The sequence below is a fragment of the Thermobia domestica genome, chromosome 4 (genome assembly GCF_964235325.1).
Source record: "Thermobia domestica chromosome 4, izTheDome1.hap1.1, whole genome shotgun sequence".
In the NCBI taxonomy this organism is placed as follows: domain Eukaryota; kingdom Metazoa; phylum Arthropoda; class Insecta; order Zygentoma; family Lepismatidae; genus Thermobia; species Thermobia domestica.
Window position 1 is genome coordinate 6,422,510 of NC_137457.1, and position 26,148 is coordinate 6,448,657.

General features: G+C 31.7%; 2 protein-coding genes across 2 annotated transcripts in view; both read left to right on the plus strand.

The window, feature by feature from the left end:
- Positions 1–26,148, plus strand: part of LOC145683692 (uncharacterized) — a 246,666-nt gene that overhangs the window by 218,698 nt on the left and 1,820 nt on the right. The window contains exons 62-63 of the mRNA XM_081755055.1: positions 907–1,020; positions 3,836–3,868. Of these exons, the coding sequence (XP_081611181.1) occupies positions 907–1,020; positions 3,836–3,868 (147 nt within the window). The remainder of the gene's footprint in view (positions 1–906; positions 1,021–3,835; positions 3,869–26,148) is intronic.
- LOC145683578 (uncharacterized) lies at positions 8,027–25,811 on the plus strand. Its single transcript, XM_081754924.1, has 7 exons — positions 8,027–8,159; positions 9,202–9,231; positions 13,670–14,830; positions 16,435–16,491; positions 18,971–19,081; positions 22,922–22,957; positions 25,620–25,811. The coding sequence occupies exons 1-7, from the start codon at positions 8,027–8,029 to the stop codon at positions 25,643–25,645; spliced, it is 1,554 nt and encodes a 517-aa protein (XP_081611050.1). The 3' UTR covers positions 25,646–25,811.

The window sequence follows — 26,148 nt, forward strand, 5'->3', positions numbered from 1 at the left end:
AGTCCTGGAGATGATGAAATTTGTTAGTGGATGCAAGCCTAAGACTTAGTTCTACTATTCCTCCTTAGGTGGCAGCACCTTACTGACAGGAAAGACAAAAAATGTTTTGTCTCCGTAGATGGCAGTCCTAAGGGAGAATTCAATTATAACACACATGTGTTTGTTTCAACGATAAATAATCAGAAACTTCGAGATCTATTTCGCGATCAGAAAAGGAAAACCCTTGTCTTTGATCTCTGGTCAGTGCTGCCAACCTGAAGCAGCATAAAATTCCTTCAGAAAATCAGAACTTTCCTTCTTTAGACCAAAAGTTCCACAATGCAAATAATTAGTTTTATCAGTAATATGAATGCTCTCCTCGCGTGTGTACAATAACTCTGCCCTATATAACGCTCTAGACAGTCTTTTAAGAGTAAATGAAACTGGTATTACAGCACGCATATAGGAATATGACACCTGAAACGCAAGAGGCTAACAGTTATAAAGTTCTTAATAATTGTTGCTTTCTACCCTTTTATTTAATAATAAGTACATCCTTGTTTAATTAAACAATTCTGTGATTTAAATGTCCTTTTAATTCACAATTTCTACAAGGTGATGGAAACAGGCATGGTGTTTCGAAATGTATAGGATTTAAATGCAAATAAACATGGATGAATAATCACAAATCATGTTAATTATGGTATATTTATATAAATCAAAACTTCTAGAAAGTTGTAGATATTATAAATGAAATCATCACAAGTCGACAACAAGACATTTTTAACCTTAAATTTCATTCAAAAAATTTTTAAATGTTTCCTAACAAATGTTCTGTAGTAGATACATTTTTCATATTCTCATGTATTAGCATGCGTAATCATTTATTATGTTCATAAGTTATATACCAAAATGACCGTCTTACAGCTGCAGCTGCTGCCGCTGCTGCTGCTGCTGCTGCTGCTGCTGGAGGTGGTGGTGGATATCCTGGCTACGGAGGTGGTGCTGCTGGTGCTGCTTCTGCTGCTGGTGCTGCTGGAGGTAAAGTTCAATATGTACACATCATTCATTAAAAGATGTATGATACAGAAATAGCCATATGTAAACTAGCTAACTTTTCTAAGTTTAAATGGACGAATGTAAGTTTTATACCCGGAATGCTCAGTGCACATAGGATTCAAACCCACCCTGGGTCAACTGTAACATATTTGATATTTATCATCTTTAGCTGATGCTTCTTTCAGTGCTTAAGATAATCGTGTTCAGATATTATGAATAAAGCTTATAATGTAAAAGACAGTGTTCACTTTTCCAAGCGTACAAACTTTGTCTTTTTCTTACAACTTTGGTAATCCCTTGTGGACTTAAATCTCTTGTGATCTGAACACATCATATAGATACTGATATGAACCGAAATTCATACTTATTCTTGTGGTAGGTTCTTGCTTCTTTCTAGGAAATTATTTTTGATTCAGAAGTTTCTTATTGGTTCGCTAGTCTTTGCTCATTCATAGTTCTAAATTCTTAGGAAGTAGAAAGTTTGCAGGGCTTAGCTATTCTAGCTTAGCTAATGTATTACCCTTAGCCTTACAAAGGGAAGATCATGATATTCTAGTGCTTCCTGGTAAGTTTAGGCTGAGTACAGAACTTCCAAACAAACCATAAAATGACTTACAAAGAGTGAAAAAGTAATTTGACTGGACCGGGACTCGAACGCGGGATCTTCGGCATACTGTGCCGATACGTTAACTACTTTTTTTTTAAAAAAAAAAAAACTTCCTGACTTATTTTCTACTGCAACCACTTTTCAGGACTACTAGACACGACAGGGACACGAACATAGAAACATCGAGGACAGTTAAAATTCCACCCTTGCTACTATAGAGGGACTCGAACCCCCAATGGGCTTCACCTCGCGATCATCAGCCTAACGCCTCAGACCGCTCGGCTACACCCACCGGCTCTACTAAGCCACCCAATCCGCTTAACAGAGTAGCCAAATACTCTCTCACTCCTTCAGTCGGTGCTCCCCCCTCAGACCACATAGCTTATACTTCACCCTAGCTGCTGTGCTTGGACAATCCAGTGTTCATGCATTGAGAACACCTTTTTGACGTTTGATTTCATATATTAATGAAATTAGGAAACAACCGATTTAAACTCACTTTTAAACACCAAATCCTTTGTAGGTGTGAATTCAATAACTTACAAAGAGTTAAAAAGTTATTTGACTGGACCGCGATTCGAACCCGGGATCTCTAGCATACAGTGCCGATATGAAATAACAACCATCAAAAAGGTGTTCTCAATATATGGACACTGAATTGTCCAAGCACAGCAGCTAGGCTGAGGAACGAGCACCGACTGCAGGAGAGAGAGTATTTGGCTGCTCTGGGAAACGTACTGGCTGTCGTAGTACTTGACCCATAGGTACGGTATGCCGGAGATCCCAGGTCCGTCAAATATTTTTTTTTTCATTTTTTGTGAGCTATTAAATTCACACCTACAGAGGATTTTGTAAACAGGTCTTCTCGGGCTAGCAGCCAGGTAAATACAGTATTTACCTGGCTGCTAGCCCGAGAAGACCTGTTCACAATACGTCGCCAGGAAAGCTTCAACAGATACTACACAGAATTTGGTGTGTAAAAATGAGTTTAAGTTGATTCTTTCCTCCTTTCTTTAATACATGAAACCTTAAAATGGTTTGTAAACTTCTTGTTTTCAATTAATTCCGTTGTTTCTTCAAACTTTCTCAGCAACCTATGATAAATCATCCAATTAATTTGGCCTAAGCAATTTTCAGTACGCAAAGCTTTTCTCGTTGTTTACCACAAAACTAGTGGGATAGGAATCATGCTAGGTACACACTTGAATTGACAAATGTAGAAAGTACCACATAACATTATAATCGCTCGTGTATGCGTATAATGCACTAATTATTTCATTAAGAGTATTCTTTCCAGATATTATTAAATTATATTTATTTCTTGCTTACAATAGTATATTATATTCTTATAATTATTTTTGGTAAAATAATATTTCTAATGGTAAACAATTTTGCGGAAGAGTTTGTCCATCAATCTATCGGTGACATATCAGTGTGCCTAGGTTACGTGTTAGTGTTTGGTTATTATGCAAGCCGTAACAGAACAGAAGTAATAATCTATTTACATTGAGAACGATAGATTTCTTTGTAGTTCACCACAGAGTTCTTTTTAGCCCACTAGTGTTACATCAAAATAGAAATAGAAAGATTTTTTTATCTTGTTAAATATTTGAATTTTATACCTTTGGTTCAAAAATTAGTAATATATAGAATTACTAAAAGCATTCAGCATAGTTTAGAATTATAATGATGAAAACGATTAAATGTTTAACTTTCTGTGAAGCTATACCTTACACTATGATTTGCTCAAAGTATTTAGTGTGTAATGTCACTACTATCTCTCTCTCTCTCTCTCTTCAAGTTGAAAAAAAACTATTATATACCCGTACTTTGCATTAAAATATTGTTGAAAGAAATTATAAAGTAACCATCTAATTTTAAGAAGTATTCCTCTCTATAGTTACTCTTGATTTTCAATATAAGAATATTTGATTGTTGAGTAGTACAATATTAGATAATATTTTAATTTTTTAAAAAATTTTTTGGCAAAACATGCTCTATGCTCTATAATTCTTTTGTATACAACATTTTGGAGAGTAACTTTGAAGCTGAAATAAAGTAGCATTATTTAAAAATACTGATAAACAATGATTTGTGATATTTATTAGATTAAATTTAGTTTTTTAAAAAATTTTGTTTTACATTTATATACTGAAGTAGTTATAACTAAGTATTTTTTCTTCTTTACAGGTTACATGCATGATTACCTATCTCATTCCGTCCGTGAGTATAAGTTTTGAAAAGTGTTTCTGTTTCATGCACCTCTTTACGATATCTTTTAACGCAAGCGCAAATGAATAAATCTCCAATCAGATTATAAATGTGGACATTAAATTTCATATATATATATATATATATATATATATATATGAGTGCACAGAGAACTTAATATCATGATTAATTTTCTGTAAGAACTAATTTTCAATAGGAAGCTAATGTTATAAAATATATGTTTAGGTTTCCTTTATCAAACACTTTTAATATGTTTTTTGTTAAATACATTTAGGAAGTACATATAAATTGATTTGTTTTATATTTACACCTTAAAAATGAAATTACTTGAAATAAAATGGAATTATTTGAAACACTATCTATGTACAATTACAACTGAATATCTGTTGTATTAGTTAGTAGCACAATTTCTTTTAATTTTAACATTTAAGATATCGGTAAATACGTATTAAAAAATTCTGAATTTTTTTATTATTTCGATGAATGTTATTATGGGCATATCATTATGTTAGCTTATTATTCCAAGTACACTGAATCAACTTAGCTAAGTGTCACTACTGACAAGACAATCTAGTAACTAAACATACACAGAAATTACTTCTATCTCTTTATCCTCTATCAGTACCCGATATCACTCTTTAACTAACTAAAATGAATTCTTTAATTACGCAGACGTAATTAATCATTTTCCTTTCTCAATATGTTAATAATGTATATCTTCGTAATGTCAACCTTAAAATATTCATATCTTAAGGATATTATTTGCACATGCTACTTCACCTAACAACATAACTGACACTCGCAAATTTGGGAGCACTTTCTGCCCTAACTGCATATCCTACACATTACTTTATTCTACTTATAGTGTTCTATTACATCTTTACAACAATTTAATTTAGAGTATTGAAGTTTTTTCTAGATAAATTTCTTCAGAAATTCGAATTACAACTAGCTCACTTAACATAACTTCCCCTTTTCAAGATCGACTTCTCATCAATCTACATTGCATGAACATTTTACAAAAATTGATACATTGCATTTGTAATCTTCAGTTTATACCTTAATGAGGAAAAAAATTAGAAATTCTATTGTTATATGAATATTTTCGAACTACATAGTATTAGTTGGAAAAAAAATTAACAATTGCTTTTATACATTTTATAAATTTATAAATTAATTTAATATTTTTCTCTTATTCCTATCAGAAATGAGTTGGTATAATCCGTAGGTGAAGAACCATTTATTTTTTTGAAATTAAACTTAGTACATATTTACGTACAATTTAGTAAAATTCCTAACAATATACTTTTATAATTACTATTTCGGATTAAAATAATATGTATACCATTCTCCAATCCCCTGAGCCCTATTAAAAGGGCTATATATCGCATTATTTGGTCGTATGTCGTCGCATTTTGTACTGGTAACATATTGAAACTCGAATCGATAGCTTTTACCTATTGACAATTCTTCCGGTGGTTAGAAATCCAATAATGTTCCGTCCATGAAGCTCCAGTTTTAATGAAACCAATACATTGAATCAATACATTAAGGGACGTGATAGTTTCACCACATGCTAAAATTGGTACTGGGATAAGTAGAAGATACAAATTTGAAGGATCTCCTGCTTTCTTTAGTAGACACAATAGATATTGGTAAGCAACATATGTACTTTTAGAATAGAAAAGTGAAATGAGTTTTTTTTATTTAATGTCACACGATTATGTTCTTTAGGACAAAGAAGACGGATAATTAATAAAAGCGAACGTGAAATAATTGGTGGGATGAAAATATAGTAGAACCCCATGAAAACCCTAGATATGATGTTGTTCATTAAAAACGTACTTAGCTTAGGATTATGGCAAAGATTTCTAGCAACAGAGGTGAGCTGTCTACCACTGAGCCATCTTACCCGAACTTGTAGATTATATTGTGAATTCCGACAATATAGTAGTACCAATATTATATCTTTATTAGTAATTCGAATAATTTGAAACAACACGGGTTAAACATGTACTACTACAAACAAATACACAGAAATAAATATATATGTTACTTAAAAGGAGGTATTGTCGTAACATTTTATCGCATTTAAACATATTTATTATCAGGATTCTTATCTTTAAAATAACATTATTAAATCAGCTTCGACTTGGAACTCTATTAAATGTCTTTACGAAAATGAATCTAAAATAGATTGCACAAATTTATTTATATACTAACGAAGTTTTATATTCATATTCTTATATTATTTTGTAAGGAAATCAAATAATAACAAAATATTGGAGAGTTTAGTGGTAGTTCTAGAAAAATATTTGAGAGAAGTTAAATTTAAACGTTTCATCTGAGAACATGAGGCTTTTGTGAGCGTGAAACTCCTAGAAGAACCTTATTCAAGAGTCGGGATTTGAATCGAAAACCTCGCGACTGGAACGCAGTTCATATACAAAATTCGGTGGTGCTTATGTATACTTATTATTAAACTCTTTTATCCAAGATAGTGTAACTATTTACACTAGATTAAGAGCAGAAGTTTCTAAGTGCTTGTGAAAAGATGTGTCAATTTAGGTAAAAAAATATTACATGTTAATTGAAGAATAGAATATAAGATACGTTAATGAGCATCTCTATGTTAAACCATAAAAGTAGGTTTCTAAAATGTGGTATTGTTTAGTCGGTAATACCAAAATCAATGAAAACAGAAACTATTATTGCAGTGAGTTCCGAGTCACAAGACTTTATACTAGTCTTATTATTTGAGACGTTGTATTCTCAGAATAATTCGGATCCGCTACAAGTATTCTATACCATGAAACTTGTTTGTTAAATTCTTGAGCTTTCCTTTGAGTTACACATTTGCTCAATACAAACAATATATTTCAGCTAGAAACTGATATATTTTCGAAAGAGACTGGTTGATTTTAGTTTCGATTTTTCAACAGTTTTGATTTGTGTACAATCTCTTTTATTGGAGATCCTTCAAATTTTAAAACTACTAGAAATATTGATCATCAAAAGTTTCCTGCTTTCTAAATATAAAAACTTATGATCAAATTGTACAGTAACTGCATTGACGTCCGTGACTGTATGTTGATATATATATATATATATATTATATACATTATTCTATATTATTATAATATATATACATACATTATATATATATTGTATGTTAGGTATTAAATACATTTAAAATACAGATTTTGAATATCAAAAGGTGAATATCTGCTTCATAATTCTAAAAAACAAAATACGTTTCAGATACTAAAGTGTATCTCCGTAATTCGACTGTATATTTTTAATATCTAAAGTACATGTGCCTTGTTTTTGAGCAATACTATATGAATATTTGCAAGTAATTATTAACATGTTTATTACCATCGTGTTGATTCTAACACTAAATACAAGAAATTTATTTATTTAATACGACTAGAAAAGAATTATTTGATTACTAGTATGTTAGGCTATAACCCAGATTACTTAGAATGTTTTGTTTAAGTGAAAAATAAGCTTACTACGCTATATTTGAACTATACATTGCATGCTAAATATGTGGGACACTCACTTTATTATATGTTACTTTAAATAATGTAATTGATAATTTAAAGTATCTTCACCATTCTTAATTACAAATCTTTATCAAGATTAATGTTATATGTTTGTCGCTATTGACTAAATTCAATTGCTATATATAAACATAGATTGATGAGCAAGACCACCAGTATCTAATATGTAATCTCTTTTAATGTAATATGTAAATAATTGTTATTTCAAGATTCTTTACGTGTGTTACTCAATTAAAGATATTCTTGGAATAAATATTCTAAACCTTAGAACTATTTATAATATCAGTTTGAACTGACTTATTAATTACTTTCACACATCTATTTCTAATTTTGCCACTCATACATATCCACGGACGCCCATGCAAAAAGTCAGTGATCATATATAAGTGATTGCACGCACGATTCTTTGTCTGCAAGTGCCATGCATCCAAATTGGTGGAAGCTTTCTACTCTAAATGCTTTCTAAATTAAATTTAATTCATTAAATATTTGTTGAGAAAGTTACTTCTTGAAGAATTTTACTCATATCCAAAGAATGTAAATTGTCTCAGTAACAAGATACTGCATGTGTTAGGGTTGATAAATGTATTGGTTTGTGTATGGTTTCATAACGCATGGGCCTAAGAAAGCAACACCAATCAAGAAGTGGATGTGTGTGATAGACGTTTGTTTGATCTTGTTTACCGAAGTTCTTCAATATCATGAGTTAATTGCAGGTAAGAATTCTTTTTCCTTAAAAATTCTGTTAATGCAATAATCATTTAATTCTATTTCTCATTATGAAGTTCATAATATTTGAAATTGTTAAATTAGAACTACCCAAACGTCATCAAAATTTTTTTTTCACTTAAACCTTTCTAGTTCAAGAATTGTAACTAATTTTAATACCCTTCAAGTTTAATTACTGTTGACTAATAAACTGCACCACTTTATAGCATTTACAAACAATACAAGCACTTTATTTTTATATTTATGTTTGTCAACTCAAATAACAAAATCTGTTATTTACGCTTGTATTCTATTATTTCAATTAAGAATAATAAATATCTAAAATTTATTTTTATACCAGCCAATGAGAAAGCTTCCTGCAATAGCGGTTTCGTGGCACTTGTAGTGGTATTTCGTGGCGACCTTCTACCCACGAAAGAAGAGGTTTAGACATACGTTTGAAAACGTTACACTTCATAACATTTTGATGTTAGTTAGTTGGAATTTATATATAAGTTTTAATATTAAACAGTATAATAGCTCATTAAAAATTATTATGATTAGGTAATACAAAAAGTACAAGGTTAGTTAACATTTATTTAAAGAAATTAAAATCAATATTTAAAATATTTTTTTGCATTCAAAATTGGATAGAAGGAATACGTATGCTTATGAAAACAAGTGCCACTTTACAAATTCTTTGATACAATTCATTTAAATGACTAAAATAGATGAATCTTCTCTAAAATTAATAAATGAAATTTCTATAAATTATTATTGTTTTCAAATCAAGAATTTTAAATATTCAAAAATTCATTCGATTCTATTTATGTTTGTTAGAAAGTAGTTGGAAACCGCTTTTGTGGGAAGACGCGTCTTTCATATTTTCTTTTCTGTTAAATGTTACTACATATTACTTCTTTTGTATATCAAAGAGTACCATGAAATAGCTATTTATCTTCTTTCAACTCACAAGCAAACTCATAAAGTATATATTTTTGAAAAAAATTGTATTATCATCTTCTAATGTTTTAAACAATTCTTTTTCAGAATCTGACTATGTCCCTTCAGAAACAGACGGTAAGTGATTACAAAATCTTTGCTTATTCTGTAAATTCTGTCCTATATATGGAGAAAATAATGTTTTACATAATAAATATCTGTGGTAAATTATAGATTCTTTCTTAAACTATTAAGATAAGGGAAGAGGTACATAAGAAGAAACTGTTCGAAAATTCTAATAATGTACCTTGAGAGAAGCTGTTCCAAAAGTGCCCAATTTTCCCGTTTTCGTTGCGCTCATACAATTTGGTATGGGAAGAGGTCGTGGTTTAAGACCTTCACATATGAACAATGGTGGCCATAGCTTAGCGGGAACATGACCAAAAATAGGTCAACAATACAATGGAAATGCCCGTAAGGCGCGCATGTTTTTCACAAATTTTGTTTATATTGCCGAAAACAGAGGGCGCACTCCGTTGCGGTTTGATGGAAGTGAGACTACATATTGAGCTCTACAAGCACTGTGAATTTCATCGCACTCGAGCATGCGGAACAGGAAAATAAATCGGGTCAAAATAGGGGGACGTACCGTCTCCGATGCTCAAACTGGTTTGATATTAGGCAAACCTCTGAACAGGATGCCGTAATCGTGTATCATATTTCCGCTGAGTGGCATTGATATAGACTAAAAAAGTGGAAATGAATGGTACTTAGGATTTTGCACATTGTGCACCATATCTAAAACAAAAAAGGAATGTTCGCAGAAAAGCTTATTATTGCACTAGCGTAACATGTGGTATTGAAAGATACAAAATGATTGATGTTTTACCGGAACTGAAGTATAAGGTTTCCCTTACTCTCAGTATCACTCAGGCAATTGAGGTGATTATTATGTACGATGGAATGTGTTATACATAAGTATGTAAAAAAAAGTTCAGTTGTTAATTTCTTTGTTCTCTGACAAAAATGGCCCACCTTTATCGCCCAAGAGCCTAGATTCGTCTTCTTGTGAATAAAATAAATCATCCAAGAGTGCAGATGTCTTAGGGCGTGGTGCAATTGCTTTGCCTCTTCCTAAGTACCAAACAATGAGCATGGCACATGCACAACATCGAACTGTCCATGCTCCATTTGTACATTGCAATCGTCCCATTCCAGAGCAAGATCATATAAAACGAAAGTGCAGTACTTTAACTGATTACCGTGCTTTGAGTGAATATGTACACGAACAGGATAAGGCGTTTGCCCCAAATCAAACCAGTGTGAACATCGGAGATGATACGTTCCCTGACTTTGACTCGATTTGTTTCCCTGTTTTGCAGTCTCGAGTGCGATGAAACTCGTAGTGCTCTTACAGCTCAAGGTATAGTCTCACTTTCATCAAACCTCAACGGAGCGTGCCCTCTCTTTTAGGCGATATAAACAAAATATGTGAATATTATGCGCGCCTTATGGGCATTTCCATTGATTGTTGACCCATTTTTGGTCATGTTCCCGCTTAGCTATGGCCACCGTTCTTCATATGTGAAGGTCTTAGGGCACGACCTATTCTTACACCAAATTGTATGCGCGCAACCCAAACGGGAAAATTGGACACTTTGGAATAGCTTCTATATCATTACTCAAAGAAATATCGAAGATATGTTCCGTATACAATATATATCACCTTGTTATTTTATATTTTCACAAATAAGATTTGTTATTATTAAATTTAACTTTTATACCAGTAACTTTTCCAGTCTTGTACTAAAAATTAAATTATGTTTGGAAATCAAGCTTTACCACTTGAAGAAAAAATGGAATAGAAGAATTACTGTGTGATGTTAATATCAGGTGTAGTCGTGGAGCACTTTGGTTTGGTTGATCAGGGGGGGGGGGCGCTAAATTGAGTTCTATTAATTACTGCATTCTGAAGGAAGAAAATTAGAAGTACAAGATTCAAGGATATAATCGATCACTCGATAGAAAGGCAACGGGAAACCACCACTCTATTTTTCCCTAGTTTGCTGACAGAAGAAAGAGTAGAAAGACAAAAGCCACGGCGAATGGAACGAAGGGGTCGGTGTCAAATATAGAAATAGGAGGGAAGAAAATAGAACAGGTGACAAGTTTTCGATATCTGGGTAGTATTATTACTAATCATATGAAATGGATAGGAAACAAAAGCAAGGATAGGAATGGCGAAAGAGGCCTTTAGGAGTAAGAAAATACTATTTTGCGGGACCTTGAATAAAGAGTTGAGAAAAAAAAGACTCATAAAATACTTCTTGTGGAGTATTGTATTGTGTGGACGAGAAACGTGGACATTACGCAAAAGCGGTGAGAGACGACTGGAAGCTTTCGAAATGTGGGTGTGAAGAAGTGTGGAGCGAATTAGCTGGGTCGAGCGGAAAACAAATGAAAGGGTGTTAGGAAATGATATGTGAGAAAAGAACAATTTTAGATATTATTAAGAACAAGAAGAGAAACTTGTTGGGACATTAGATAAGAAATAATTTATGAGGGACGTGCTAGAGGGTATGGTGGCAGGAAATAGAGGGAGGGGGAGAAAGAGACTACAGTTAATGGACTATATCAAAACACAAAAAAAAAAATACGTGAAGACGAAGAGGTTAGCGGAAGACCGTGGAGCATGGAAGCCATCTCACTTGCAGGAAGTGACCTGCTAATAATGACAGGGTACCTATGACGATGATGATGATGACGATAGGAAGAAAAGGAGTTAACGGTGGGCAATTAGTTTTCTAGTTCTAACAAGTTGTTTAAAAAGTTACTAGAGTAATGTATTATGGCAATAACGTTTTAGTTAAAATTTGTTAGTAAAACTGTTCTGAAAATGTAGTACTTAGACTTATTAGTTAGTGGAACAAAAATATTTAGAATTTATGCATAAACTTCGGTTAGTACGTATGCAGTGCAGTCTAATAACCAGTCACTCGGCAAGTCTTGAGAGCCCTCGATATTTCAATATCTGTATCGATCACTGTTATTGCTTTATAATTCTCCCTAGCGGCCTAATTATCAGCTGAGTAGACCGCTATGATTTCTGAAATGGTAAATGGAAATAAAAAAAAGTTGTCAGCCTCTGATCTACCTAGTTAGTAGGTAGCAATAACGTTTCTTGAGGCCGTTAAACTTTAAGAGCGAGAAGGTTAAATTAATGTAACTAAATTTCCCATTTCAAATATATTGACACGATGTAATATTAAAGAAAGAATAATTTTTGTACACAAAGAATTGTACTACCGTTAAGATTGTCGTTTATGCCTTCCATTTTGTAAATTGAACGTATGTTAAAGTATAAAAGAATATCTGAAGTTCACAATAAAGTATTTCCTCACCAGAGAACATGTATAGATTTCAAAAATTTTACAGAGTGGTTAGGCAACCAACATGACATGTGTTATATGTTAGGTTACATAGCTTACTCTTGCTGGCTACTAATGAAATGCCAGTTTCGAAACAAATAAAGATAACTAACTGCAGACTGATATATGACTCATAATTAGTGGTACTTTTCAAATTGTAAAATCCACTACAAGAATACAAAGATAATACTTGAATAAAAAAGTCAAAAAAGGGAAAAAGGGAAATATATTTGAGTTTTCTAGCTTACTCTATAATGGTTAATATACGTTGCAGTAATCACCCAACATACAGTAATAGTTTTAAGAGAACATAGATTTTCGGGAATAATTATCATCATGTACTTTTGAACATTGTGTTCATGACCTACTCAAAATAATAAACCAGAAAAAAATTTTTTAGAGCCTCTATCGAACTGTTCCTCAAATCCAGAACTTAAATTATTCGCACAGCACGTTATAACATTTCTTTGTTCTATACAACAAGGTTCGTTGTTGGCGGAGAATAACATAGTGTTTCGTATTAAGGAAACATTGCTTTCGAATAAATATGTATATACATTGCATTTAATGCACATTCTTACCTCATATTGTATAATTTATTGTACTCGTATGATTACATTATACTCGAACATCGTACACACGTGCGTCTTTGTGCACTCATGTCCAAAATTATTGTCGCATGTCTATAAATATATTGCCGTATTAATATAGTTTGATAACGAATTCGCCCGGTATTTCTTATAATGTTAGTATGTGTATAATCGGCAAACACATGTATATGGCAAATTTCATGTCAAAAGAGCAGTAAATAAGAAAAATAAAACGAAAATAAAACTTTCTTGTCCATTTAGCAACATTTTCTTTTACTCATTCTAATTTTCGTATATATAATTCTTTTCCCATGAAAGTTACCACAAATATACATTTCCCGATTATACACATAGTATCAGTATTAAAAGTACCCTGCAAACTCATGATCAAATTATATTCTTACAAAAAGACAGTTATAGATATGCGACAGTAATTTTGGACATGAGTGTACATATTTCAGAAGAAAAATTAGTGATCCATTAAGATTAACATTTTACGTAATTATTTAATTAGTTTACATCTTTTGTAAGTTTATATTTACAGAAATTTGATTTTAGGAGCGAAATCGAAAGGAATAAGAAGTGGGGCAGATCCAGAAACAAAAGTTACAATTATAAAAGAAAAGGGACCTAGTAATACTTTGCGAGGACACACAATTATACAAGAAACTGTAGATCCCAAAACAGGAACAAAAAATTTCCAATTTTCAACGACTTCAACTGGTAGTGGGCCTCATGCCACTAAAGCAGTGGAAGATGTAGCAGTACAGAATTTTGCGGCATTGAGCACAATCAAAAATTCAATTACTGATGTATTTAGTATAAAAACTGGAGAGCAATCTGATGCACCAAAACCCGTTGGATTTGGACCTCCATTACCCGTACTTGGTCCTCAAGGAATTCAACCTGGTCCTCAACAACCTGTAGTTCCGGGTCCAGGAGCTCTAGGTGCAGTTCCTCGTCCAGGGCAGATTCAGCAACCTGCAGGATCTGTAGGTCAAGGATTTGGGCCTTCTCAGGCACCTTCAGCATCTTCACCACCCCAAGGAGCAGGAAACTCTAATTCTTTACAAGGGCCTAATCAATCTGGTGTTCCACAAGGAAATAGTGCTCTGCCACATCCTCCTGTGTCACCAAACACTAATTATATGCCAGCAAATACTAATCTTGCACCACCACCTCAGTATAATAATCCTCCTCCAGTTAATATGCCTAACGCTGGTCAAAATGTACCTCCGAATGTTCCACAAGTAGGAGGAACACAACATACTCAACAAGGACAAACTCCACCCATAGGAGTTCCTCCATATCCTTTACCATCGTCGTCATTTGTGCAACAGTTTCCGCAAATGTCACCAAACCTTCCTGTGAGGCAAATTAAGGGTCCAAACCTGCAAGAGAACCCACTTTATCTCAATACGTCTCGAGGAGATACGAATGATAAAGCTGCAGAAAGCACAACAGAAAAATCCTCAACATCCACAGCCACAACGATCTCAACAGATGCTGCAAGTGGAGCTTCAGCGGCTGATGCTGGTGAAAGTACAACTCCGACTGCAACAACTGGTAGTACGGAAGGTACAGATGCTGTCAACAGTACGACAGAAGGCATAACTACAACTGGACTGGCAAGTGATGATACCAAAAATGGTGAAACAAGCACTGAAGGTGGCAGTAACACCAGCACTAAAGAACCAGTGGAAAGTACTTCAACAGAAGGTGAGTCTCAAGCCAAATTAATAGTATCAAAATTTAATCTAATAGTATCCAAATCTAATTTAATAGTATCTAATAGCATCTAATAATAAACAAATCTAATAGTGTCCAAAAGTCTTATGTAGTTAGTAGTAACGTAATAAAACGCTACTCATGCTTTTGAATATCAATGGACGGGAAGGAAATGTTATTAGAATTTTTAACACTTTGAGTTCTGGGCTGTGAAGTGCAGGCTTTCCCAAGAATGCTGGGCTTTTTTTTTCAACCTTTGAAAAATTATATCTCAAAATCTAGAAAAGCTAAAATAATACTATTTGCACCGTTTGAAAGTTTAGAGTTTGCTCTTTACTCCTTTTGTATAATATTCTGTATTCAAACCACAAAATCATTACAAATCACAAATAACATTTACATGTAGTGCAAGGAAGCTGAATACGGATATTATTATTATCTCAAGGTTGCTTAACTGAAATACCTGATATTTCTGTCGCTACATACTCTGGATCATTCTCGCAATCGTCCAATAATTCTCCTTCAAACAAATCTTAATTACGGTAGCTCAATTCCGCTTCTAAAGTAAAGAGTATTGAATCGTCCGACTGGCTCTTTCTCGCCATTTTGACGGTCAAACAGTAAGTATATGGGTTTTGAAACCTGGCTGTAATAAGGTACTAATTAGGATATTCATGCCATCTATTGACGAAATTCCGAACTACGAAGTCCAAGGGATATTTTCAAATTGCTAACTCTGTATGATAAAGGAGCAAAACCATTGAAATACGTTTTGAATCACATAACGTATAAATAAGGAATCCACAGTCTACAAAAGATCAGCTACTCCGTAAAAGTACGGAGTTAGCACTCAAAGTGTTAAAGGATGATTCATTTCTAACAATAATTTGGATAGAACATACGTATTAACGAAAGGTAAATTAATCTGTAGCAAGTTTAATACTTAGTATATTTTTAAATCTAGTATGCGTTTATGCTTCATATAAATATAGGCAAGTGAAAAATTTTTAACCTACTTCCTTAAATTCTTTTAAAGATATTTAATAATAAAACAGAATATATTCATACGCAACGCTAGGGATGACGAGAGTAATTATTAATTTTGAAGCCTGTAATTTGCGCACACATTACAAGAAGTTTCAGAAGATTCAGATGTATATATCATATACTGTTGCAGAAATACAAAGCAAAATTTAAAAATTCTTCAGCGTTGTTAGTAAATTGTTACATACACAAATACATTGAAAGTAATTCAAAAAATATTATATTCTAAACCTCAAAATGAAAAAAAATCAAAATATTTTGCCTTATTCAATATAATGTGCTTACAATATTATAACTTTTCATATCAGGAAATCATTTTATCTTCGCGAATACCTTCTACATTCAGACATTCATTATTTTAAACTGATCAGCATGCAATAAAGGAAGTTATAGAGACAAATAGGTTAAGAAATATGCAGTTATATGTTGTAAAGAAGCAATGAAATTAACTTTTAAGTTGGAAGTGTAAGTACTTTTAGGAACAAAATTGCATTGGATTTAAAGGTTTCAAAAATACTGTTTTATTTAAAATTGTGTAATTACATTTTCAGCAATACATAGTGACTTTATCATTCCCGAACCTTACGTTGGAATAGGAAGCCCATATGGTACGTACATATTACTTAAATATCTTTTAATGTTAAACACAGTTTCCAATTTTTCTATTGTTTAAAATGTTTCCATCCGTTTTAAATTGTTGTTAGGAAATAACTTATAAAAATATGAAAAAATCACATATAATATTATCAACTTTTATACACTACCTTGACCTTAAATACAAACCTATGTACAACTAAGGCAAAGTTAGGAAAAGCGAAAAATATACAGGGCTTGAAAAATCATTCTTACAAGTACTAGCCAGCCAAAAAAAAAAAAAAAAAATCTACTAGCCAGACAATTTTGCTGTCACCGTGTTTATACAAATAAGCAAAAATCACTTTGCGACACAGTAAAGATATCAATACATTTTTTATTTATTGGCATGTCTGTTACAAATAAAACAAAGAGTGATACCTGCTTTTTATTCTTGAATTTTCTGTGGTTGTGCCAGCTGTCCGGTGTACAGAAGCTAAGTATCAAACAAAAAAGATCGTTTACTATGGTGGCGCATTGAAATATTACATTTTTGTTTGTTGTGTGGAATAAAATACGTTTTTGATTGATCGAACTTTACTCCCAAATTCAAAAAGTACTCGCAATTGGTGAGCAGCCGAGTGATTTTTTCAGCTCCTGGTAATATATCTCTAGGATCTTATTGCTAACAAGTTTCTTTCTTGAACTCAATAGTATCAAACAATATTTCCATATTTGTTTCCGTTTACAGTTTGTTTCAGTCTTTTTCGTTTAAGAAAGAAGCACGAGTAATAATAGCATTTAGCATATAAATTATTCTAGAAAACGTAATTTAATGTCAAGTTTGGAGTCAAATATGAGCACATTTCAAATGGGGAAATGTAAATAAAATTAAGGTTTTTAGAAGCATATTACAAAGTAACAACAATTAACGGGATTTGACGTTTCGATCTTCAAGCTTATTTCAGAGAAAGATTAAATATAATGTCGAAATTCCTAATAAAACTCCAACTGACTAAAGGATAAAACAATATAAGGATGATCTCAAACTAAAAAGAGACAACAACGCAATATATAAATACATTAAAGAAACGGAACATAAGATAGATTCGGAAGGAATTAAAGTATTAGAAAGGGATAAGGAGTGTGATAAGAAAGTGGAAAGAAGACCAGTGGATTAAGAAATGTGGGAAGGAGAAGTTGATGAATTTTTCAAGTGGACTTGTGATACATGAATTATAGGAAAAGATTACAGATAAAATAGAAAGAAACAATTAAAAGAATTAACACGATCTATTAGGATAAGTATACAACGGAGAACAGCAGGTGACAATAGTGAACAGAAAATTTAAGTAACAAACATCTAAATAAGAGTTTAGTTCTTAAAAGTTTCATAACAGGTGCACGGAAAGAGAAAGTGAAAGTGACAACATCTAATTAAAAATTTACTTTTTAGAATCAATTAAAGGTTCACGTTTAATAAAGAGAAAGTGGGCGTTTTCTATATTCAGATTGTATTTAAGCAGTCAAAAATTGGATATTTTTCTCATAATGTGTCTGAGGAATACTATATTACACAGCGAAAACTGTAAGACATATATATACTCTTAAAATATACTACTTTGGTCAATTGGAGTTTTATTAAAAATCTTGAATTTTACAAAGCTACAATGAATAATTTACAAATGTCCAAACGTTAACCTTACATACTATTGCGGAGGAGAGATAAATCAAGTTTCATATGCCTTGCAATTTAGGTAATACGAGCTTTTATTTGAAAATATATAATTATTTGTTTAGAAAAGTTTTAAAACAATGGTTTTTGTACCCTTCGTAACAATAGGACAAACTTTAATTTATCGATGAGAATTTAATTAAAGTTAACATTATTTAAAAAATAAATTTATTGGATTACTTCTTACTAAATATAACTCCACTTACTCAGTAGATGTTGTGTTTCAAAATTATGAACTGTAAATTTATCAAATTTTAAAGTATAGAACCAGATCAAATCAAATGTTAATCATCTTCAAATTAACAAATATAAATAATACCAAACAAGTAAAGTTTTTAAAAAAATATTTCAATGTTAACAATAATTAACCAAATTTTACTTTTCGATTTTCAAGTTCATTCAAAGATTAATTTTAATGTTTGAAATGTTACAAGTAACTTGAAAAAATAAATAAAAAGAAATGGAAAGCAGTCCGTATATCTTGTATTTGTAATAAGTCGTAATATTTAAAAGGGTTTATTTAGATGCGTTAGGTTTATAAGTTTTGTGTTTATTTCTCATTGCTTAACAGTTAAGATTGAATGAGATCCAATGCTGTGAAAGAATTTCAATAGAAAGTTACTGATTCAAGTTTCTCGGGGTTTTCACTTTCTAAAATAGCTTAGAAATATTACTAAGTAGACATTAAAATACTGTATAAAATTGATTTTGAAATACAATTTATCCTGCAGACAAGGAAAAGAAGGTACTTTTAAACAAACCAATATTGTTGCTTACAGGAAGCATGGAGTGTGTGCCTGGTTATAGATGGTATGAAGACTGTAACCTGTGCAGATGCACATTAAGAGGAAGGCTATTCTGCACCAGATACTTGTGTTTCAACAAACGAGGTACGTAAACCATTAATAAAATAACTGACAGAACTTATTTATCTTACACAGAGTTCATCTTATAATTTATGCAAGTAGTAGACATCCAAATACTAAGTCAATATTAATTATATACAAGTTATAACACATATATTGCATCTATGTCGAAGAGAAACATGAATTCCACTTCAAACAGCCCTTAACAGAAGGTCGGAACAAACTACATATGTAAATTTAAAATGTGAAACGCATCATTTAAAAAAATTCAAATACTGAACTCAAGTAAACATTTTGATGACATATCGAATTTACTTTAAAATCTAATGCACCAAATATCTTTCTTACCTTATTGAAAAATAAGAACCATATACGTAACTGTCTGCTGTTAACTTACCTATGAAAGTACTTTGTATTAACTTAGGTTATACTGTCAATCGATTTTTAAACAACCGTAAAAATATTATATTACTACCATCAATCACCCTCTTCGCTGGGTTAAATTAAGAAAAAAATAGTAATATGTCTCGTAAGTCAGTCACTTTTTACTATTACTAAAGCGCTCTTTATTATTGGTAATTTTCGATTATTTTTATGTTTGCCTTTTCTCCTCCCTCATGTTGTGTGGTTGAATTTGTATTTAAACGGGATCGGAAATGTCACTGTTAATCTCAGCGACCCCGAAAACTATGAATTCGACACAAATATTGATCGTTTTTGATCATTTTTATGTATCCCCCCTCCTCCTTTCCCAAATTTCAGGGCTTAATTTGGATATACACACATCGGACGTGTCACTGTTCAACTCAGTGACCCCGAAAACTATAGATTCGACACTAATATCAGTCACTTTCGATCATTTTAAATATCTCTCTTCCTCCTTCTCCCCTAAGTTGCACCATCAAAGTGATATGATAAAAGCTATGCTAGGTTTGAACCTCATTTATCTTGAAAATTTGGTCGAGATTGGTCGGGTTTAGGTGTGATAAAGTCACAAAGACGGTCAATTTCATTTTAATATTTATATATATGTCTCCCCTTTCCTTTCCCCTACTTGCACAGTCAAAATGAAATGAAGAAATCATGCCAGGCATTAACCTTATCTATGTTGAAAGTTTGTTCGAGATCGGTCGGGTAGTTCCAACAGTTATTTCATTTTATTCATCTTTATTTCCCCTTCTCCCCTCCCCCTCGTCTAGGTTCTACCGTCAAACTGAAATGATAAAAAAAACTTTCCAGGTTCAAATATAATCTACGTGGAAAAATTAATTCAGATCGGTACGGAGGATCAAGAGTTATTAATTTATGAGCATAGTCACCTGTATTATATATGTATATATATATTGATTTTTGTATATATATGTATCTTCCCCTACGTTGCTCCGTCAAAGTAAGATGATAGAAATCATCCCAGGGAGGAACCTCATCTACGTTGAAAATTTGATCGGCCGTTTTGTTCAAAAGGTATTAAGTTTTATTTATTCTTTTATATATTCCCTTCCTCCCCTCCCCTAAGTTACACTATCAAAGTGAATAGATTAAAACACTGCCAAGCTCAAACCTCGTGAATGTTGAAACTTTTATCGAGATCGGTTTGGTGGTTCAAAAGATTGAGTCAAAACCATGGTCACTTTCAACTTTATAATGTAGATTATATGAGCGCTCAGCGTGGTTTCTCACCCGTGTCATTAATATAAGTCTCAAATTTGAATGAACACGTATTTATTTCATCGCTGTATTAAATCTTTTATGAGATTGTGGTAGGAATGATGTATACGTACACACAGTACTTCAAACATTGAAGATTTACTTCATATCTGTTTCAAGAAAGCTATTAACACCAGAGAAATCGCATAGCATTTCATATTTAAATACTTTTTTTTAATTCGCTACGTGGAATAAATGAATTTATGTAATCTCTCTCTCAAGAAACTTTTAAACTCATTATATTACGCGTATTTACAAGTAAAAGCAAACAGATATGTTATTCATTTCAGACATTTTTGGACGATACAATAAATATTACAGAATGGGTAGGTAAAAGTAACGAAATAAGACCAGTCTTCTGCTCGTTTCCACAAAATAATAATAATAATAATAATAATAATAATAATAATAATAATAATAATAATAACCCACAATTTTCACATTAACACTATGACTCTTGTGTTCAATGAATATTTCCTCTCTGTTTTATGACTACTTTTTTATCTTCTTGTAATTTGTTGAAATAGTACTACATTATTTTGTAAAATTAAGTTACGAGGGTGTTTATACCAAATAAAATGCAATCGGTCGTATTAAGAAAAAATATATCTTAAGTATTAGAAAATTGGGCTACGTATATTTTCATTTATGCTATGAAAGTAATCAAGAGCTTTTCCAATATGCATACGGTATAAAACGTTATTTTGTTTAGTCCAGTTCATGAAAAAATAAAAAAAATATTGATAAATAGAAGTTGTTAAAGAGACTATCTGGTTTGTCATAAGGACCAGATTGTATTGCGTGATCAGGCCAAAAATCACGTTGCGTGTTAGCTCGAGTCTGGAGATTTCAGATGTGAGATACTTCAAGCACGTGGAGCTCCATGTGGAGCACCTTGTGTAATTCGAAGAAAATACATGTACTTTATCACTATTCTTGATTTTACTCAAACAACTTCACTTTTGACAATATTCTATCTATATTTATCTTACGTGCTATACATCGTCTTTAAGCTCTTCATTATGTCTTTGCAATAAGCTTTCAATTATTTATCTCCTTGTTATAGTTTTTGAGATATGTGGAAGACATTAGTTTTTTAATTGATTTTTTCATTGACTTCAATGTTCATGTTTCGTGATTGTTTTACTATGTTCCATCCATTTTAGGACACTTTACTTTTTGAATATAGAATCTCCATAATTTCTTCTATATTTAAGCTGATTCTCAGGCATCTATCTCTTTTGGTTTTTGAGATAAGTAGAGGTTCCATTGGCATAAATGTTAATGTTTCGTGCTTTTTTGACTCTGTTCCATCCATTTTAGAACAATTTGCTTTTAGAGTATTGAATCTACATAGTCTCATCTACATTTGAGCTCAATTTCAGCCATCTTTTACAAAGTCTGTTCACATCATTGCTACCGGATAGGTCCTTTCCGATTTTTAGTTAAGAAAGAACCAATTTCCATCTCCGAAGGTTGCTAGGTAACATTAATACAATTTCTATTCACGTACTGGTAGAACAGAACACACTTAGAACAAACCCGCAGTTAGTTATGTCTTGTAATTTTCTTCCGAACATTTTATTCTTTTCTACCATGACTGGTTCTTTCAGTGAGGTATAAAAGGTCGACTTATTTAATAAAATACAAGGGAATCGTGATCTTTATGAGTGTGCTAATTTGTAAATTACATTAGTACTATAAGCAATCTGATTGTAATACATAAAGAATTAAAATTCATTTATATATAAATTTATATCCAGAAATTGAATATATATTCAAAATAAACAAATATAATACATTCAGATGATACAATTAGTGATTACTTTCAATTTACATTAAGAATAACACTTAAGAACAAAACTATTTTTAAAACTATTATAATTAATATATTACTAATAATAATAATGAGAAGAGATGAACACTTATTGTTGCTATACTTAATTTCTTTCTCATAAAATTGATCGTTCAATTATAACAAACTAAACTTTAAGCTATATTAGAGTAGCTTGACTACTTAAGTAGCTTAAGTAGTTACATTAACTAGCTTCTCTTAGAATCAATTTAACATTCAAATGGATGTATACGCATAAAATATTTCAATATCATAATACGTTTATTATATTTAAATTTCTAATACTTCCTTTACATTTACAGATTATTGGCCTTTTAATATTCCTGATATCTTTAGAGGTAAGACGACATAAAAAGGTCAATTTATCTCCATATTAAGATATTTTCTGTATACATTAATACATACAAATTTTTATATCACGCGCGAATCTCACTCGTCAAAAAATATATGGTAATTTGGGTTTTATGTCCCATCTACGTTCTCCAAAAAGAAAAATAATAACAACTTAGTAGTTTTGATGTTACGATGCCCCATCTATTTTATTCGGAAAGAAAAATAATAGCAAGTTAGTGCTTTTGATATCATGATGTCCCATCTATTTTCTCTGGAAAGAAAAATAATAACAACTTAGTAGTCTTGATGTTATGATGTCCCATCTATTTTCTCCGGAAAGAAAAATAATAACAACTTAGTAGTCTTGATGTTATGATGTCCCATCTATTTTCTCCGGAAAGAAAAATAATAACAACTTAGTAGTTTTGATGTTACGATGCCCCATCTATTTTATTCGGAAAGAAAAATAATAGCAAGTTAGTGCTTTTGATATCATGATGTCCCATCTATTTTCTCTGGAAAGAAAAATAATAACAACTTAGTAGTCTTGATGTTATGATGTCCCATCTATTTTCTCCGGAAAGAAAAATAATAACAACTTAGTAGTCTTGATGTTATGATGTCCCATCTATTTTCTCCGGAAAGAAAAATAATAACAACTTAGTAGTTTTGATGTTACGATGCCCCATCTATTTTATTCGGAAAGAAAAATAATAGCAAGTTAGTGCTTTTGATATCATGATGTCCCATCTATTTTCTCTGGAAAGAAAAATAATAACAACTTAGTAGTCTTGATGTTATGATGTCCCATCTATTTTCTCCGGAAAGAAAAATAATAACAACTTAGTAGTCTTGATGTTATGATGTCCCATCTATTTTCTCCGGAAAGAAAAATAATAACAACTTAGTAGTTTTGATGTTACGATGCCCCATCTATTTTATTCGGAAAGAAAAATAATAGCAAGTTAGTGCTTTTGATATCATGATGTCCCATCTATTTTCTCTGGAAAGAAAAATAATAACAACTTAGTAGTCTTGATGTTATGATGTCCCATCTATTTTCTCCGGAAAGAAAAATAATAACAACTTAGTAGTTTTGATGTTATGATGTCCCATCTATTTTCTCCGGAAAGAAAAATAATAACAACTTAGTAGTTTTGATGTTATGATGTCCCATCTATTTTCTACGGAAAGAAAAATAATAGCAACTTAGTAGTTTTGATGTTATGATGTCCATCTATTTTCCTCGGAAAGAAAAAAAAATAATAGCAATTAAATTAGCAATATAAATTTCCAGCTGGTTCTAATAAGTAAACGGAATTCTTTATCATGAATAAGTCCTCAGAGGATTGAAATTTTCTATGTTTAGCACTTGTTTAAATCAAATTAAACATATCAATAATGCCATCATTTTATTTTAGTTTTTTTGATACCGTTTATAAATAACATTTATTAAGTTAATTCAAACATTTGTGGAAAAATATTTTTGGCTATGATATATTTAATAAACAACCATGATGGTTAAAAGTATTTTCCCTCTTTTATCATAAACAAACTGCTTAAATCAATTTTATTTCGTTCCATCTACTACAAAATATACTTCAGGGACACTGTAGCCTAGTGGTTAGAGTATTGTACTCACGTCACCGTGGTTCCGGGTTTGATTCCCGGCTTCCCAATATTCAGCGCCCACCCAGCGTCGGAAGCAAACTGAAGAGTCACGTGAAAACAAGACGTGACGGTTACTAATTCTAGAAAGCTCCTGATGAGGACAGGGCATCACAGCACTCTGATCATGTGCCTACCTCTATGCTGGATGTAGTTCATCCGGTTGCTAGCAGATGGCGCTGGAGCAGGCTTAGACTTACAAAATGGGCGGTTACACCAAGCGATTTGGTTTGATTTGCAAAATATACTCACTATCGTTGTCAATAATATCTCAGAATAGTTTGGGTTGTAAAGTGACTAAGGATATTAATGTGATAGATTTGAAATATTTGATGAATTTTATGATAACGCTAAGTTCAAAAGTCAAATTTTGAAGTAACAAATCTATGAAAGGAGATAGTATTAATTAAAAAAAAATGGATTTCATTTGTATGGAAAAAAATACGAAATGTACTTAATGTTAAATATATACTAAACATTGTTATGGTGAATTACTTAATCAAGTATTGGTTCATTTGTAAGTATTATTTGTAATAGAGTTACAGATATTTTAGAAATTTTAGATGAATGAAATGGTACAATCTGCATCAAAAAACTTGCAACAGGAGCATGTAAGTTTATTGTGAAACGACGAAGTCTTTTGCTTCAGAATAAGTGTGCAGAGGAGGACGCCGAGGTGGCGTGATTCGCGCCACTTAGACGTTATGTTGATTCCTTGCACTGTTAGGCGTAGTTTCACAAATTACATGCTCATGTTGCAGGTTTTTTGCTGCGGACTGTACATCCAGTTGCTATAAATCTTTCTGAAATAAGTAGAAAATCTTGTGAAATCTATGTCATTTAAAGTAACAAATCACTCCCTGTTTCTATCACTGATACTAAAATATCAAAATTTCTTTCAAGTATTGTTATTATACTTATTTTTATTATAAAATATAATATGAACATATAATTTTATTGTTCAGCTCATACTAACAGAGTATTAAAATATGATTGCAGGTATTGGGCTGGGATTTCCAGCATAGAACAAGTGAAGAAACTGGGTTATTGTGAGTACTAACTTTGTAGAACCAAAGAAGGAGCTGTACATTCAGTACTAATGTATTGAAGTACAATATTTCATCATAATATGTAGTATATTGAATATTATTTTGTTGTGATAAAATTCTACTACTAAACAATATGCAACAACGGGGGAAATAAACATGTATTGATTTGTGTTTTTGTTTCATTTAATGTCAAAATGTACCTTATAAAAAATATATTTCAGTAACCAGTACAAAAATGAGGTAAGTTTACATTATGTAAAGTTTTATTCCTTAATAATTAGTAATATTATATATTTCTTTAACTCTTAAATTACTAATCTTTCAGTTTTCAACTTAAGATATATGCTATTCAATTTTTAAATTATGTATTATTAATGCAACCAGTAAAGCATACACGTACGAAATATTATATGATTATGCTTATAACCTAACTAAACTAGATTTGTTAAATTTTAATTAAAATTTTAAAATAAGAAATT

Bases quoted from the DNA above. Each gene is read 5' to 3' on its own strand.
- LOC145683578 (XM_081754924.1), top strand. From the start codon at position 8,027: ATGTATTGGTTTGTGTATGGTTTCATAACGCATGGGCCTAAGAAAGCA. The intron at 9,232-13,669 runs GTAAGTGATTAC...ATTTGATTTTAG, and splicing joins TGTCCCTTCAGAAACAGACG to GAGCGAAATCGAAAGGAATA. The intron at 14,831-16,434 runs GTGAGTCTCAAG...TTACATTTTCAG, and splicing joins GGAAAGTACTTCAACAGAAG to CAATACATAGTGACTTTATC.